The following is a 17827-nucleotide window of genomic DNA, read 5'->3' on the forward strand; positions in this document are numbered from 1 at the left end:
ATAATATATTGCATGGAGCTTGATTTAAGAGCCATCATCAACATATTTGAGGGAGACAATCCTAAAGTGCCCAACCCTCACACTTTACTAAGTGAAATACAGACAGCAGATATGCTTTGGAAATGGCTCATGATTTGGGGCCCACTTGGAAACCCAGAAATGTCTGACTAGTGCTGGGAAACCAGTGAGACAAGTTAAAGCAGCCATTTGAAGCCTTACAAAAACCAGCAGAAGTGAAATGACAGCCAGAAGAAATGCTATAGCAGATCAAGCAGGTAAAAGTGCTGCCCTTATGACAACTGATTTTACACCCACTTTAGGGGTAGCTCAGGTAGCAGGAAAAGATTCCCTTCAGCAAGAAAAGCGGGATATAGAAACCTCAAGATGTAACTTACCTAGGACCCTGCATTCACTATATCTGGTCTCCCACAGTACACAGAACATGGAAATGCAATTATTTTAGGAAATATAATCTGCTAAATACCTTTTCTTATCAGCAATATATAGCAGTCTTGTGACTTCTATCAGTGTCCAGCTGAGCACTGGTTAAAGCTTGAAGGAGGAGTTTTCATTCTGCTCTGACTGCCCTATGAGGTTGCATAACCCCTGACCCTCTGTCTAGACAGCACTGATTGGCCCTGTACTGATCACATGCACCCTACCAAAGAAGAAAAAAACCTCTATAACAATACACACTAAACTGAGCATGTGCAGAGTGACTCCTAGGGCTCTGTACTATCAGCAGATGGATTGGGGGCAGTAGAAGAAGGATCAGAGAAGACAGGATCAAATAGCCTTTTTACACAATGCAGATGATTAACCCCTTAGGCTCCAGAGTGAGTATAACAAGCTTGCTTTACTGCATATACAGACTGATTTTACTGTTGTGGGTTTAGTAACACTTTAATTCAGCTGCAGAGCCAGGCACCCGATAATGAGAAAGATAAATAGATCAAACGTAATGCTACCCAAAATAAGCAGGGCCTGTAGAGAGTTGAGAACAGGTGGTGTCTACCATGGAGTTTGTACCCAGTTTTAGCACAACTGGCACATGGCATCAGTCACCTCACAAGCAGCCTATCCTGCTTCTACCTAGTAAACCACCATTTATTTCCTCCATCAGCTCATCCCCAGAAAGAAAGAAAGAAAGAAAGAAGTGGCACTACTGACTGCTATTGGCTAGAACCTGGATTTAGTACATTTGCAGCCACATTTCATGTCTCACTTGTGCTCTGTACAACATGGGGGGGGAGCTATCCAGGTTCCCCAAAAGCAGTCTCCTAAGCAATATTGACCTTTTCAAATAATTCAAATAGACTACACTCATGTCTAGGATAGACACCTAGGAGTATGCTCCATTTTGTGTTGATGTGTGGCCTAAGGCCTGGATGGTGACTAAGGCAGATGGAGCTCCTAAAACTCTTGAGTGACAGGGATACCTACTTTACAGGAGAAGTAATGAAAAAGGTAATGGAAGCATTTAATATACAGCAAGCTTTTCATACCTCTGATCACCAACAAAGCTTAATGGAAATTTAAAAAAAAACACAGATGTGCTAAAATTAAAGCAAAAACAGGGAAAGGATGAGCCGAAGCTTTACTAATACATCACGATATTCTATACAAACTACTCCTAAGCAACCACATGGGTTGCCCTCTATAAAATTTAATTTGGAGAACCACCCAAAACATGGCTATATTTCCTCCAACTGTTATATAGGTGTCTCACTCTGATCTACTAGAACAGGGGTAGGCAACCTGCGGCTCTCTAGCAGTTGTGAAACTAATTTCCCATGAGGCATTGCAACATTACAAAACTGACAGTTACAGCTATGACTTGCAGAGGCATAATGGAACTTGTAGTCCTGCAACAGCTGGAGAGCCGCAGGCTGCCTACCCCTGTACTAGAATATCTTCATGTACCTCTATCAAATTGGAAGGATAGACCACCAAGATTCATGCGAGTTATTGAACTAATGACATCCTTTGAAATAAAAATTATATTTCTTTGTGTATTGATTGTTAGAACTGAGGCATAGGAATTTTATCCAAATGCTTAAATAATATGCACCCAAAAGCGACGTGACTGTTGGGCGTGTTCTCACATACATCCCCTACTAAAGGGAATGATACCTTGCTTTGGATGTTCACAAAGATATATTGGACAGGATGGAGAAGTGAGGCAGTGAACAGAAATAATTAAATCAGAATCTTAGATGAGATAATTATTGTTACCACCACTGATATAGGTACATTGAATGAAGAATTAGCACAGCTTAGGAAAGAAGTGCAACACAGACTGGCATTAGATTATCCCACTGCAGCTCAAGATGGGATGTGTAAGGTTATTCATATATACATATCTGTTCATGAAGACATTATTAATGGACATTGTTATTATACAGGATTTATATAGCGCCAACAGTTTGCTCAGCACTTTACAAAATAAAGGGAGACGCTAAAGCAACAATGCAGTTCAATACAAGAGGGTCAGGAGGGCCCTGCTCCTTGGAGCTTACAATCTAAGATCTTGACAAGATATCAGAATTACAAGATGAGGCTATAGATATAACTAAAAATGCATGGAAGCCCTTTAAGGGATAAAAAGGTTTTGATGACTTTTCTTTGGGGATAGCATCATGGTTACAGAGAACAGGAGTTTATACTGTAATGCTTCTCACTGCCATTTCTCAGATATACAGCACAATGGCAGCCTCGGCAGATTCAACTTCTGGACCAGGGGTCCTCAAACTACGGCCCGCTGAGGACATTTATCCGGCCCGCCGGGCAGGGGCATATCTGCCGCGAGGCAAGGGACTAGGGTTTGGCAGGTCGGGAGAGCTCGGCAGGGCTCGGGCGGGAAGCAGGAGGGCGGGATCAGCAATTCTAGAACAGGGGAAGGTGGGCTGAGCTTATGAACCTGCACCACTCACCTGGCCTCTCTGCAGCCAGCCGGCCATCTATTCTGATCAATACATGCAACTGTCACGGCCGGAAGGCGGAGCCTAGAGCTGACCATGAAGAGGGGGAGCACAAGAGGAAACTCCATCGATGCATGTCGGGTATCACGGCCACAGACCCTAGATAAGTTCAATAGATGATCTATCTCCTCCCTTTCTCTTTCCCTCCTCTCTCCCCCCCCCCTCTCCTCCTCCCCTCCCTCTCTCCTTCTCCCCTCCCTCTCTCCTCCTCCCCTCCTTATCTCTCCATTGTACACAGATCTGACCCAACAAGGTGTCCTGCATTTACCGTATATTTCGCTCCATAAGACACACTTGGGGGGAAATGTCTGTGCGTCTTATGGAGCGGCCAGCCCAGTATTCCCGCCGCCATTGTATGTCTGCAGTCTCTGGTCATCCCCTGTACCGTGTCCGCAGTCTCTGGTCCATCCCCTGTACCGTGTCCGCAGTCTCTGGTCCATCCCCTGTACCGTGTCCGCAGTCTCTGGTCCATCCCCTGTACCGTGTCCGCAGTCTCTGGTCCATCCCCTGTACCGTGTCCGCAGTCTCTGGTCCATCCCCTGTACCGTGTCCGCAGTCTCTGGTCCATCCCCTGTACCGTGTCCGCAGTCTCTGGTCCATCCCCTGTACCGTGTCCGCAGTCTCTGGTCCATCCCCTGTACCGTGTCCGCAGTCTCTGGTCCATCCCCTGTACCGTGTCCGCAGTCTCTGGTCCATCCCCTGTACCGTGTCCGCAGTCTCTGGTCCATCCCCTGTACCGTGTCCGCAGTCTCTGGTCCATCTCCTGTACCGTGTCCGCAGTCTCTGGTCCATCTCCTGTACCGTGTCCGCAGTCTCTGGTCCATCTCCTGTACCGTGTCCGCAGTCTCTGGTCCATCTCCTGTACCGTGTCCGCAGTCTCTGGTCCATCTCCTGTACCGTGTCCGCAGTCTCTGGTCCATCTCCTGTACCGTGTCCGCAGTCTCTGGTCCATCTCCTGTACCGTGTCCGCAGTCTCTGGTCCATCTCCTGTACCGTGTCCGCAGTCTCTGGTCCATCTCCTGTACCGTGTCCGCAGTCTCTGGTCCATCTCCTGTACCGTGTCCGCAGTCTCTGGTCCATCTCCTGTACCGTGTCCGCAGTCTCTGGTCCATCTCCTGTACCGTGTCCGCAGTCTCTGGTCCATCTCCTGTACCGTGTCCGCAGTCTCTGGTCCATCTCCTGTACCGTGTCCGCAGTCTCTGGTCCATCTCCTGTACCGTGTCCGCAGTCTCTGGTCCATCTCCTGTACCGTGTCCGCAGTCTCTGGTCCATCTCCTGTACCGTGTCCGCAGTCTCTGGTCCATCTCCTGTACCGTGTCCGCAGTCTCTGGTCCATCTCCTGTACCGTGTCCGCAGTCTCTGGTCCATCTCCTGTACCGTGTCCGCAGTCTCTGGTCCATCTCCTGTACCGTGTCCGCAGTCTCTGGTCCATCTCCTGTACCGTGTCCGCAGTCTCTGGTCCATCTCCTGTACCGTGTCCGCAGTCTCTGGTCCATCTCCTGTACCGTGTCCGCAGTCTCTGGTCCATCTCCTGTACCGTGTCCGCAGTCTCTGGTCCATCTCCTGTACCGTGTCCGCAGTCTCTGGTCCATCTCCTGTACCGTGTCCGCAGTCTCTGGTCCATCTCCTGCACCGTGTCCGCAGTCTCTGGTCATCTCCTGCACCGTGTCCGCAGTCTCTGGTCATCTCCTGCACCGTGTCCGCAGTCTCTGGTCATCTCCTGCACCGTGTCCGCAGTCTCTGGTCATCTCCTGCACCGTGTCCGCAGTCTCTGGTCATCTCCTGCACCGTGTCCGCAGTCTCTGGTCATCTCTTGCACCGTGTCCGCAGTCTCTGGTCATCTCTTGCACCGTGTCCGCAGTCTCTGGTCATCTCTTGCACCGTGTCCGCAGTCTCTGGTCATCTCTTGCACCGTGTCCGCAGTCTCTGGTCATCTCTTGCACCGTGTCCGCAGTCTCTGGTCATCTCTTGCACCGTGTCCGCAGTCTCTGGTCATCTCTTGCACCGTGTCCGCAGTCTCTGGTCATCTCTTGCACCGTGTCCGCAGTCTCTGGTCATCTCTTGCACCGTGTCCGCAGTCTCTGGTCATCTCTTGCACCGTGTCCGCAGTCTCTGGTCATCTCTTGCACCGTGTCCGCAGTCTCTGGTCATCTCTTGCACCGTGTCCGCAGTCTCTGGTCATCTCTTGCACCGTGTCCGCAGTCTCTGGTCATCTCTTGCACCGTGTCCGCAGTCTCTGGTCATCTCTTGCACCGTGTCCGCAGTCTCTGGTCATCTCTTGCACCGTGTCCGCAGTCTCTGGTCATCTCTTGCACCGTGTCCGCAGTCTCTGGTCATCTCTTGTACCGTGTCCGCAGTCTCTGGTCATCTCCTGTACCGTGTCCGCAGTCTCTGGTCATCTCCTGTACCGTGTCCGCAGTCTCTGGTCATATCCTGTACTGTGTCCGCAGTCTCTGGTCATCTCCTGTACTGTGTCCGCAGTCTCTGGTCATTCCCTGTACTGTGTCCGCAGTCTCTGGTCATCTCCTGTACTGTGTCCGCAGTCTCTGGTCATCTCCTGTACTGTGTCCGCAGTCTCTGGTCATCTCCTGTACTGTGTCCGCAGTCTCTGGTCATTCCCTGTACTGTGTCCGCAGTCTCTGGTCATCTCCTGTACTGTGTCCGCAGTCTCTGGTCATTCCCTGTACTGTGTCCGCAGTCTCTGGTCATCTCCTGTACTGTGTCCGCATTTGTTGTTTTTTTTTTTTTTTTAAACTATAGTCCGGCCCTCCAACGTCAGACAGTGAACTGGCCCTGTTTTAAAAAGTTTGAGGACCCCTGTTCAAGACCTACTGAGGAAGCCCAGTTGGGGGCGAGATACCAGGGGCTATGTAAGCTTTATTTACCCGCAATTTCACTGTAACTGTGATTGGCTTCATGATTTTAATGTTGTTTTATTCAATAAATGGACATTTGTGGACTACAATACTTGTGTTGAGACTTCAGTGCTATACAAAATCCAGCAACCGCAATTTGGAATTTAAAGTGGTACTACACTCACAATAGTAAAATCAGTCTGTATATGCAGTAAAGCAAGCTTGCTACACTCACTGTGGAACCTAAGGGGTTAATCCTCCGCATTGTGCAAAAATGCCGTTTGATCCGTACGTCTCTGATCCTCCCCTTCTTCCAGTGTCCCCCTCTTATCTCCTGGTAAAACATATCGTGTGGAGACACTCTGCACATGCTGTTTGATGTGTATTGCTAGAGATTTTTTTTCTTTGGAGAGTGCATGTGATCAGCACAGGGTCCATCAGCACTGTCAAGACAGAGGTCAGGGGTTCTGCATCCTCCTAGAGCAAAATGAAAAATCCTCCTACAAGCTTTAACCAGTGCTCTGCTGGACACTGATAGAAGTCAAAAGACTGCTCCAACTGCTGATAAAAGGTATTTAGCAGTTTACATTTACTAAAATAATTGCATTTCCATGTTCTGTGTATTGTGGGAGACCGGATATAGTGAATGCAGGGTCCTGGGTTTAGTAACACTTTAACAAATTACCTGATTAAGCTTTTCTCACATCAGCTTTAGTTTAACCACCTCATTACCATGCCATAGCCGAAAGACCGCTATAGCACAGCTCTCTTGTTCTGAGAGGGCGACCACAGACACCCTCTAAGAGCGTGCATTTGGTGCGCTCTGTGACCATTGTGTCTTTTGGACACAGCTGATCATAGATCAAGGTATAGGGCCAATCACAATGACCCCTTACCATGTGATCAACAGTCTCCAATCACAGGTGATCCCATGTAAACACACTTGCCAGTTATCTGCATTTCCTTTCCTCACACACTGTCACTGTGTGAGGGAAGAAGAGCCGATAACCGGCAAGGCTGTCAAAACACTGTTTACACTAATAATCAGGGAACGGATCATCAGTGCCCAACAGTGCAACCTATCAGCTCTGCCTTGTCAGCTCCTCTTCATCAGTGCAACCTCACCAGCACCCATCAGTGAAGAAGAAAAATTACTTTGTTGCAAAATTGTATAACAGAAACGAAGGAAAACTTTTTTAAAAAATATATTCAATCTTTTTTTTTTATTAACAAAAAATAAACCCAGTCATAAATAAATACCACCAAAATAAAGCTCTATCTGTCTCAAAAAATGATAAAAATGTCATATGGGTACAGTGTTGCATGACCGCGCAATCGTCATTCAGAGTGCAACAGCACTGAAAGCTGAAAATTGGCCTGGGCAGGAAGGGGGTGAAGGGGATCTATGTGCATTCTTTGGAGGTTGTGTTTAAGCTGTTTGATCTCACCTCCAGCCAGGGGGCATTACACTCAGCAGCCGCAGATAACACCCATTTTTGCAGCTCATCTTTGATGGTCTACATTTACAGTCCAACGGATTACTTCCTGCATTTTCTGCGCCAGACTTTATTGGGTTGTTTTGAAGGCGACAAGAGCAGATCTTACCTATGCAATGAGTGCCAGTAATGCCACTTACAGCCTCCGCTGGAAATGAATGTGACAGGGTGAGAACACAGGAGGGCAAATAGGGGACAGAAATAGTGTTGTCACCCTGTATCTGAAAGAGCCTGAACAAGAACCTTCATGGTATATCAGGTTTTATTTCATGAAAAATGAAGATTGAAAATTACACAAAAGCAGGCAGTTGAGTTGCAGTTTTACTGCCCCCCCCTAACCACCTACCTAAAGCAGGGCATTCAGCTGTTTAGGGCAGTGGCAAAAATTAAACGGCAAGTCTATTTCCGCAGGCAGTACCTCCACCAAACACAAACTATTCAAGCTGAAAGTTGGCATTTGAGGTTTAAATCAGGTGGTGAGAAAGTGACTAATTGCCTCCTCACTGCTTGCCTAATGCCTCTGAAAAGTGATCCACCATGGATCACTTTTCAGAGGGGTGGCAGTATAACCTCTCATGTGAATGAGCCCAAAGAGGGTGAACATTCCAGGAAGAGATGGTGGGACAAGGATTCATTATCTTTTTTTTCACAGGCAGTGTCTTGAAGCACTGGGGTCACCAGCTGGCAGGCCGGCAAGGACTCTGCATGGAGTTTGCAGGCTCTCCCTAGAGAAGGTTTCTTCCCATACCACAGTGACATGCTGGTAGGTTAATTGGCTCTACAATGTGTATGTGTAGGATAGGGACCTTAGAGTGCAAGCTCCTCGGGGGGGGGCACCTTAAAAGTGCAAGCTCCTCGGGGGGCACCTTAAAAGTGCAAGCTCCTTGGGGGGCACCTTAGAGTGTAAGCAGCACCTAAGAGTGCAAGCTCCTCGGGGGGCACTTTACAGTGCAAGCTCCTCAGGGGGCACCTTAGAGTGCAAGCTCCTTGGGGGGGCACCTTAGAGTGCAAGCGGCACCTTAGAGTGCAAGCTCCTTGGGGGGCACCTTAAAGTGCAAGCTCCTCGGGGGGCACCTTAGAGTGCAAGCTCCTCGGGGGGCACCTTAGAGTGCAAGCTCCTCGGGGGGGCACCTTCAAGTGCAAGCTCCTCGGGGGGGCACCTTAAAAAGCAAGCTCCTTGGGGGGGCACCCTATTTTGCAAGCTCCTCGGGGGGGCACCTTAAATTGCAAGCTCCTTGGGGGGGGCACCCTATTTTGCAAGCTCCTTGGGGGGGGGGCACCTTAGAGTGCAAGCTCCTCAGGGGGCACCTTAGAGTGCAAGCTCCTTGGGGGGGGGCACCCTATTTTGCAAGCTCCTCGGGGGAAGGGTGTGATGTGCATGTATAATACCTGTAATAAAGCCACCGGTGATCAGCCATAATTGAACTGTCGGTTGTGATTAGAGCTGTCATAAAAACTCCCCACCCACCTGCTTGAAGGTGCTGGTGAGGAAATAAATGAGAGAAAGTCCGAAGACCACCCCCAGAACCCATCTCTTCCGTAAGATCTTCCTCCACACCATAGACAGTAGGTTGACCATTCCAGTAGCCGAGTCCTGGCAGTGTGCACGTATCAGGGGATGGGGGAGGGCTCTCTACAGACCATAGTCATGGAGGACCACATATGACATGCCAGGAGGAGGACGAGGCCTCTATTCAGCACACTCCGGGCTCACACCGCGTACAACCTCCACATCTCCATCACATCGGCAGTCACGGGACCATTTGTTGTGAGCAGCAGTTTGCCCCGGAACTCCATGGAGGGCACGGTGCACTTCCTGGACAAGAGCCCGTCTCCATGGTAGCAGGCGCTTCCTTCCCCACGCTACTCCACTAATGAACCGGAAGTCATTGGCCGGTTCAGGATTGGGTGATGTCATCCGCGAGGTGCGGCCGGGGTAAAGGTGAGCTTGGTAGGAGGCTCTGTGCTGTTGTGTGACAATGGGAGACACTGAGCTATGAATGGAGGTCTGCCCGTCTGTGTCAGGGATGCTGCATGTACAGCTCAATGTCATAGCAGAGGGAGACATTTGACGGTCTACATAACAGGGTGGCAGTCTGCCCATGTGTGTGTCACCGCCCCCCGCATGTACAGCCCTGGGGTGATCTACTGGCAGATATCATATTAGGATGCACTGTCTCTACAGTCTGCCCATGTGTGTGTCACCACCCCCCACATGTACAGCACGGGGGTGATCTACTGGCAGATATCATATTAGGATACACTGTCTCTACAGTCTGCCCATGTACTGTATGTGTCACCACCCCCCCGCATGTACAGCCCTGGGGTGATCTACTGTCAGATATATTAGGATGCACTGTCTCTACAGTCTGCCCATGTACTGTATGTGTCACCGCCCCCCACATGTACAGCCCTGGGGTGATCTACTGGCAGATATCATATTAGGATGCACTGTCTCTACAGTCTGCCCATGTGTGTGTCACCACCCCCCACATGTACAGCCCTGGGGTGATCTACTGGCAGATATCATATTAGGATGCACTGTCTCTACAGTCTGCCCATGTACTGTATGTGTCACCGCCCCCCACATGTACAGCACGGGGGTGATCTACTGTCAGATATATTAGGATGCACTGTCTCTACAGTCTGCTCATGTATGTATTACCGCCCCCCCGCATGTACAGCCCTGGGGTGATCTACTGGCAGATATCATGTTAGGATTCACTGTCTCTACAGTCTGCCCATGTACTGTATGTATCACCGTCCCCCGCATGTACAGCCCTGGGATGATGTGTGCCTGACACTGGGACACACTGGACAGTCATCCTAACAAGTGTAGGAGCACCCTATAGGGGGTTGGTTTACTAAAGAGGGTGGGCAATCTGGTGCAGCTCTGCATAGCAACCAATCAGCATCCAGTTTTTATTGCCAAAGCTTAATTGAACAAGCTGAAGTCAGAAGCTGATTGGCTACTGAGCACAGCCTCACCAGATTCGGAGTGCTCCAGTTTTAGTAAAGAAAAAGGAACCCCTAGAAATAAATATTACGGTACTTTACGGGCAACTCAAAAGAGATACTGATATAAAAATACAGAAAGAACTTTAATAACCCGCTTCCCAACCACCCTATAGTAAAACTACTGCTACAGGATGACGGGGCTGCGAAAAATCTTGTGTGTGTGTGTATATATATATATATATGTGATTTTATATTTCCGGGTAGAGAGATTAGCGGCTACAGCTGCCGATCACCAGGTCCCAGCCGTAGGTTTCCCGCCGGCACCCAGCTATCACTGAAGGGGGAGAGACCTGTATGTAAACAATACAGTTCTCTCCCCTGTCAGCTCCAGCATGCTGCTTTGTATTGCTCTGCATAATGGTTTGAGGAACACACCAAGATAAAGGTGTTGACTTGGTCTAAAAATTCTTCAGATCTCAGTCCATTGAGCTGGGATGTGCTGAAAAAACTAGTCCGATCCATGGAGGCCCCACCTCACAACTTACAGGACTTAAAGGATCTGCTACTGACGGATTGGTGCCAGATACCACAGCACACCTTCAGGGGTCCAGTGGAGTCCATGCTTCAACTGGTCAGGGCTGTTTTGGTAGCAAAAGAAGGGCCTACTCAATATTAACAACTTGCCATCCAGCCGCTGTATATAAACGGCCAGACGGTGGCAGTGCAGGAGCGGGTTGCCGTTCATAAACGGCGCCTGGCATTTCGGACTGTGCGCGCTCCCTGGGAGCACGAAGCACTGCGATCCTGTGCCCACTGTGTCCTTCGGACATAGTGGAACACCGATCGTTGTACAGGACCTCTGTGCGAGGTCTCGATCATGTGATCACTGATTGGCCAATCAGTGATCACATGCAGAGTAGTAAGCAAGATGTCACTTCTGACATTGCTTACTACGTGTGAAATCTGTGAATGATCACAGAGGTCACCTGGTACAAGGCTATTCACAACAGCCTTGTACCATGTGACAAGCTGTGACCAATCACAGCTCACACAGTATTTCTCAATGGCTGCAAGAATGCAGCCAGAGAGGAGGAGAATGATTGCTTTTACAGCCTTTATGGGTGTAGAAGATTTTTTTTTTCACACTGATTGCTTTATCACCCCCCACAAGTAGTACAGTGTCACCATAGTGACACTGTACTGTTAGGGTGACAGTATGTAGATAAAAAAAACATAAATATTAATATAAAAATGTAAAAAAAAATGTTTTAATTATAATTTTAGGTTATAAACTAATTTGGGTTATTTTTTTTTACTAAAAAGATAATAGAATAACATTTGGCCAAGATTTATGATGAAATATTATTTATTTGCAAAATTTTATAAGAAAAACACTGTTTTTCAACATTTTTTGACTTTTTCATTTATATAGCAAAAAAAATAAAAATCCCAGTGGTGAAAAAAAACACAAAAATAAAGCTTTATCTGTCTCAAAAAAATGCTAAAAAATTAATGTGGGTACAGTGTTACATGACCGCACAATTGTCATTCAAAGTGTGATAGCGCTGAAAGCTGAAAATTGGCCTGGACAGGAAGGGGGTAAAAGTGTCTAGACTGGAAGTGGTTAAGTGGGTGGTCATAATGTTATGGCTGATCTGTGTATCAGTGGGCCCTGCATGTACAACCCTGGTCTGATTTGTTGCAGTATTATGTAATAATATGATACATTGAATAGTCTCCATAATATATATGAATAGCAGTTTGGCCATGTATGTATCAGTGGACCCTGCATGTACAGCCCTGGTCTGATTTTCTGCAGTATAGTCTGACCGTAGAATACACTGGACAGTCACACCAACTGTAGTAGCAGTGTTGGAGTGTCAGACTTCCGTGCCCCCATAACTGCCTGTCCCCAACAGCCCCCATAACTGCCTGTCCCCAACAGTCTTCACATACAGGTATTCAGTTTACATATAGATCAAGGAGCTGTCCAGTGCTGAACCTTTGTTTCCACAAGATTGACTGATTAGAGATGTATTAATTTTTAAAGTGTATCTAAACCCCGTAACAGTCATTGTTCTTTATTTTCACCTGGTGTTCCAGCCAGTAAGTCTGTTATTTTCAACTTCCATTAAAGTGGAACTAAACCCTCCTGTCAGTCAAGGAAGCTGCCATCTTTGCCTCTGTTGCATCTGCAACTGCCATGGTGCTGCATATGTTATCAGTTATGACTCCAGCCATTAGAAGGTTTGACAGTTTGGTTGAGAACACAAACAAATGTGTGGGCTCATTCACACAATATACGCAGATTTCACTTGCAGAGACATCAGTTTACATCAGTTTTCATGTGCACTTCATTGAGTTTTATACACATTGCAGGTTCCTGCGCAGAATAAAAATTGCACATGATACTAGTGTTGTGGTGTGAACAGGGCACATAGAGAACAATAGATTTTGTTGTGCCCTTGCAGAACGCGTGCAGAAAGACTGATGTCTCTGCAGCATGGAGAGAACAAGTCCTGTAAGTTAGTGTGCTAGGAATCAAACAGTGTTTTTTAACCACTTCCTGTCCGGACACTTTTACCCCCTTCCTGACCAGGGTAATTTTTAGCTTTCAGCGCTATCACACTTTGAATGACAATTGCGCGGTCATGCAATACTGTACCCATATGAATTTTTTACCATTTTTTTGGGACAGATAAAGCTTTATTTTGGTGGTATTTATTCACCGCTGGGATTTTTATTTTTTTTACTATGTAAATTAAAAAGTCCAAAAATTTTGAAAAAAAGTGTGTTTTTTTTAATAAAATTTTGCAAATAAATAATATTTCATCATAAATCTTGGCCAAAATTTATTCCGTTTTCTTTTTAGTAAAAAAAAAAATCCAAATTAGTTTATAACCAAAAATTATAATTTTTAAACATTTTTTTTTACATTTTATTTTATTTTTTTATATTATTTTTTATTTTATTTTTTTTTTTACATACTGTCACCCTAGCAGTACAGTGTCACCATGGTGACACTGTACTACTTGTGGGGGGTGATGATGATTTTTTTTTTTACACTGATTGCTTTTACACCCATATAGGATGTAAAAGCAATCATTTCGCTTTCTCTCTGTCTGCATTCTTGCAGTCATTGAGAATTACTGAGTGAGCTGTGAGTGGTCACAGCTTGTCACATGGTACAAGGCTGTTGTGAATAGCCTTGTACCATGTGACCTCTGTGATCATTCACAGATTTCACACAGAGTAAGCAATGATGTCACAAGTGACATCTTGCTTACTACTTTGCATGTGATCACTGATTCGCCAATCAGTGATCACATGACCGGGACCTCGTACAGAGGTCCCGTCCGACGATCGGTGTTTCACTGTGTCCGGAGGACACAGCGGGCACCGGATCGCGGTGGTGTGCGCTCCCAGGGAGCGCGCACAGCTAGAAAAGGCGGGTGCCGTTTAGGAACGGCAACCCAACCCTGGACTGCCACCGCCCTGCCGTTTATAAACAGCAGGCGGGCGGCAAGAGGTTAATCTGTTAAACTGATGAATTTAGTTCCATTTTCACAGAACAAGCTGTCCAAATAGTGGCAGTTAGAGGTTTGAGAAAAACCATTTAAAGTGGTTTTCAGCCAAAGAAGCTACCAACTTAGCCTCTGTTTTATCTACAACTGCCATGGTTCTGCACGTGTTCAGATGACATCAGCCATTTTCCATTTGGTGGTTTGACAGTTTGTTTGAGAACAAAAGCAATCATGACAATTAGCATTCCGGGCATGCCTGGAATGTAACTGTTTTTTTAAGCCATTAAATCGATAGGATTAGTTCCACTTCAAAGCCCCGTTCACACTATGCATGCAGAAAAACTGATGGGAACGGACGCATAGACGTCAGTTTACATCAGTTCTCATGTGTGCTTCAATTAATTTTATACACATTGCAGATACCTGCGCAGAAAAAAAGCTGCACATGATACCAGTGTTCTGGTGTGAACAGGGCACATAGAGAACAATAGATTTCATTGTGCCCTTGCAGATCACATGCAGAAAAACTGATGTCTCTGCACCATGGAGTGAATGAGCTTAACACCGACAGGGTGCTTACAATGGCCAGTTTTTATTTATTTATTTATGTAAAACCTTTATCCCAAAAGGAACACAACTGTCCTGTAGCTGCTTATAAAATGTTAGCTGGAGTTAGGTTTGTTAGCCACTTATGTAAAGTCCATCTAAAGCTGCACTGTCCACCGGTGGTGCACAGAAATTAAAATTCTGGATCGAAACCGAAAATTCAAGATGCACTTGGCCAAAAACCGAAATGGACAGTTTCTGTAAAAAAAATATATTTTATATATAGTTGTATTTTATTCAACTTTTTAATTAATATCATGAATTTAAATGAATATGAATTGAAAGAATACAATCCAGTAACTTAACTTTTATTGAAACTAACATGCAAAAATTGGATAGAAAAAAAAATGAAAAAAAAAAAAAAAACTTAAAGCATAAGTTCACCTTTGGGAACGTATTTTTAGGGTGGAACATGTAACATGTTCTGGGACCTGCAGCCACCATCCACTGTCCCCCCTCCTTTCCTGTGACAAAAGTATGGGGGGATGTTCCCTGTACTAGCTGTCAGTTTTAAAAAACAGCATGGCTCTGCCCACGCGGCTGTGTCATTCATTTACAGTGTTCTGTGAATAAATGGACTAAAAGTCCCGACAGCCTTAGCGGCTGTCAACTTGTAGTTCTCAATGGACTACCATGGCACTGTGAGCGCTGTGGTAGTTGATTGAGTCTTCCTGTCAGCAAGTATCGGCTTGCCCATACAGGATGTGCAAGCAAGCAGACAAACTGACTGTGCAGGAGATCTCCATGGCATCAGCAAACTTCTGATTGCTGGTGCAATGTTTTTCAGGCTCCTAACACAAAAAATAAATGCACATTTTTTTACCTGCAAAAAAAGTGCATTTATTATTTTTTATGGAAAGGTGAACTTATCCTTTAAAGGATAAGTTCACCTTTCCTAATATGTAACATGTTACACCCAGATTCAGGGTGTAACATGTTATGAATAGACTGGCCCCAGCTCCTCCGCTTTGATATCTAGCGGGGGATCTTCTTCCACTAGTTGTCAATATTTTAAACAATGTGAATTTATTATTTTTTTAGCAAAAGGTGAACTTATCCTTTAAATATGCTGCACAATAAAAAAAAAAAAACAGCCATTATCAACAACTTTTTTTTTTTTTTTATCGGCAAAACAGTGATAACCTTTTTTTTTTCTCCAGTTACTTTCGGCAGCTGATATATTGGTGCGTCACTACTGTCCACAAGTTGTGATCAATTGAAATATATCACAGGTTTAAATACAATTAAAGTGGACCTTTGCCCCTTTTACTAAATTTCACATCAGCATGCATCACTGATTATTATAAAGATAAAAGAAAGAAAAACAGTTTTTGGTATACTTACCTTACTTGCTCCCACTCTACCACCCCCCCACCCCCCCCCCCCCCAGTTCCCCTGACGGCAGCAGTGATGTAGCCCCAGCCACACAGATGCCCAATGGGATGGTAATATCAGTAGTGCTTACAGGGATACACTAAGCTGCAAGATCTCACATATGTGAAATATGAAATTATAGTCATTTGCTTTAACAAAAACAAACTTTCTCTCTTGCAAGACCTCGCAGAAAGGCTTTTTTTTCCAACAATGAGTGTAATTTTGTATGGTACATGATGTCATGCATTCTACCGCGCAAGTGCATAGACCATCAACTTTTAAAATGGTGACATGGGAACAGGCACACCAGCTGCACAGAAGCAGCCTAAAAAAGCTACCACAAGATGGAAAGATTGCATAAAGTAGTGTCATTTTAATTTGGGGGGGGGTCATCTTTAAAGGCTTCATAAAGAATAATAAAAAACAACAAACATTACCTTCATTTTCTGAGAGATAGTAGATGTCAAAGTTCATTCATCTAGTGTAGTCCAAGAAAAATCATTGTATACAATGCCCTGAACACAAAACATTGTACCAACAGCACAGTGTTATAAAAACATTGTAAATGAGCAAAACAGAGCAGAGTTGTTTACTGTTATAGCTAGATTTATCATAGTAAAGCCACCAAAACAAGTGTTAATCGTTAATCTCCACAATGTTTGTCTTCAGAGAAGATTGTAATATATCTAGCCCTGTATGTCATTCTATACTTTTTTTTTTTTCTCTTTCAGTTATCATGTCTAGAAAGTTGGATTGTCATCTCTGATGAGGTTCTGCTACATTGTCTCTGAACTCAAACTGCAGTCTCACCTACTTGAAGACCACTCATGTTTTCTAATTCTACAAGCAAGAATTTCACCTACTGCTTCCTTTTTCCTTTAGACTATACACCTTAAATGTATTGTTTTAAGGTCCTGAGGACAATGCAGAGAAGACACAGCAGCCTGACAGATAATCCTCCTCCAGAGAGGTAACTGCTCACTGTTGCTCAGTTCTGGTAGCACCATTTTCTGGTGGTTTGCCTGGACATAGATGATAGTTTTGATCGGTCTCACTGTACTCAGCTTTAATTCATCTCTCTGTTTATACCACTAAACTAGATAAATAGTATAGTTAAATGTAGTTTATAGATTAGAAGTAGTTAGTGTATTGAAAATGTGTACATTCAGCAAAACAACTATACTTCCCCCCCAGTTAAAATATCTATATAGGCGGATTTGAAGCTGGGGTGGAATGTTACAAAGACACAAGACTAGCATAGAGTGATAAGTGGATTATGAATGAAGTCAAAGAATGTGTACTTTTTTAATTATGCCAAATACTTGTCCTAATCTTGTACATTCTGCACCTTGACATCTTCACATCAGTTATTATTATTATTACAGTACAGTTATCCTCAGCTGGGAGACCCCTGGGGAAACTTTAAACTGCACAGGCTATGGAGTACTGACCTAGGCTTATACTTGTGGAGTACCATTTTCTGTCTTCTTTTGGCTCCCAGCTTGTGATTGATTAAATAGGAATAATGCATCTTTAACTGTTTAGTATTTTTAAGATTTATTGTGGAACTTGGGACATTGAAACATTTTTTTCAAGGACTGTAAATAACGAGACAGATGTGATTATTGAATATTGTTAAACTCCCAAGTACAGTCAAACCTTTCTTCCTTCCCTTGTTTTGTCCTGTGGGAGGATCTTTTGATATCCTTTTGGTCTATTACCCATGGAATTGGCTTCCACTGACGTCTTTGTAGCAGTCCAAATTATGCACCTTTTGCAAAACATGTCGAGCCTTATGTGAATGGATGGTGGCAAATCTTTGAACCATTATACCTCTAGTACTATCTGGATAATATATATCGATTATGTAGGGATGGCAACAAGGTGAGCATGATGAGTAAGGTCTTGTTTGACTGAAACGCGTTAGTGTTGCTTGTCAGCTAGAACTTTTTATACTCTGCACCTTTAATAAAGTTTCTACAGTTTTATTCTTACCTTGTTTCCGACCCTACGTGATTGATATATGCAAATTG

At 45.1% G+C, this 17827-nt stretch overlaps 2 protein-coding genes across 2 annotated transcripts in view; one reads left to right on the forward strand and one right to left on the reverse strand.

Moving 5' to 3' along the window:
* The window catches only part of SPRING1 (SREBF pathway regulator in golgi 1), a 32461-nt gene extending 23322 nt beyond the window's left edge, over positions 1-9139 (reverse strand). The window contains exon 1 of the mRNA XM_089677086.1: positions 8801-9139. Within this exon, the coding sequence (XP_089533212.1) occupies positions 8801-8911 (111 nt within the window). The 5' untranslated portion in view covers positions 8912-9139. The remainder of the gene's footprint in view (positions 1-8800) is intronic.
* Positions 9140-9142: 3 nt separating this feature from the next.
* The window catches only part of RNFT2 (ring finger protein, transmembrane 2), an 86763-nt gene continuing 78078 nt past the window's right edge, over positions 9143-17827 (forward strand). Inside the window, exons 1-2 of the mRNA XM_089677076.1 lie at positions 9143-9274; positions 16526-16764. Coding sequence (XP_089533202.1) covers positions 16691-16764 — 74 coding nt within the window. The 5' untranslated portion in view covers positions 9143-9274; positions 16526-16690. The remainder of the gene's footprint in view (positions 9275-16525; positions 16765-17827) is intronic.

This window comes from Staurois parvus, unplaced genomic scaffold, assembly GCF_062004578.1.
Source record: "Staurois parvus isolate SC_StPar_1 unplaced genomic scaffold, SC_StPar_1.0 ptg000014l, whole genome shotgun sequence".
NCBI classification, from domain to species: Eukaryota; Metazoa; Chordata; class Amphibia; order Anura; family Ranidae; genus Staurois; species Staurois parvus.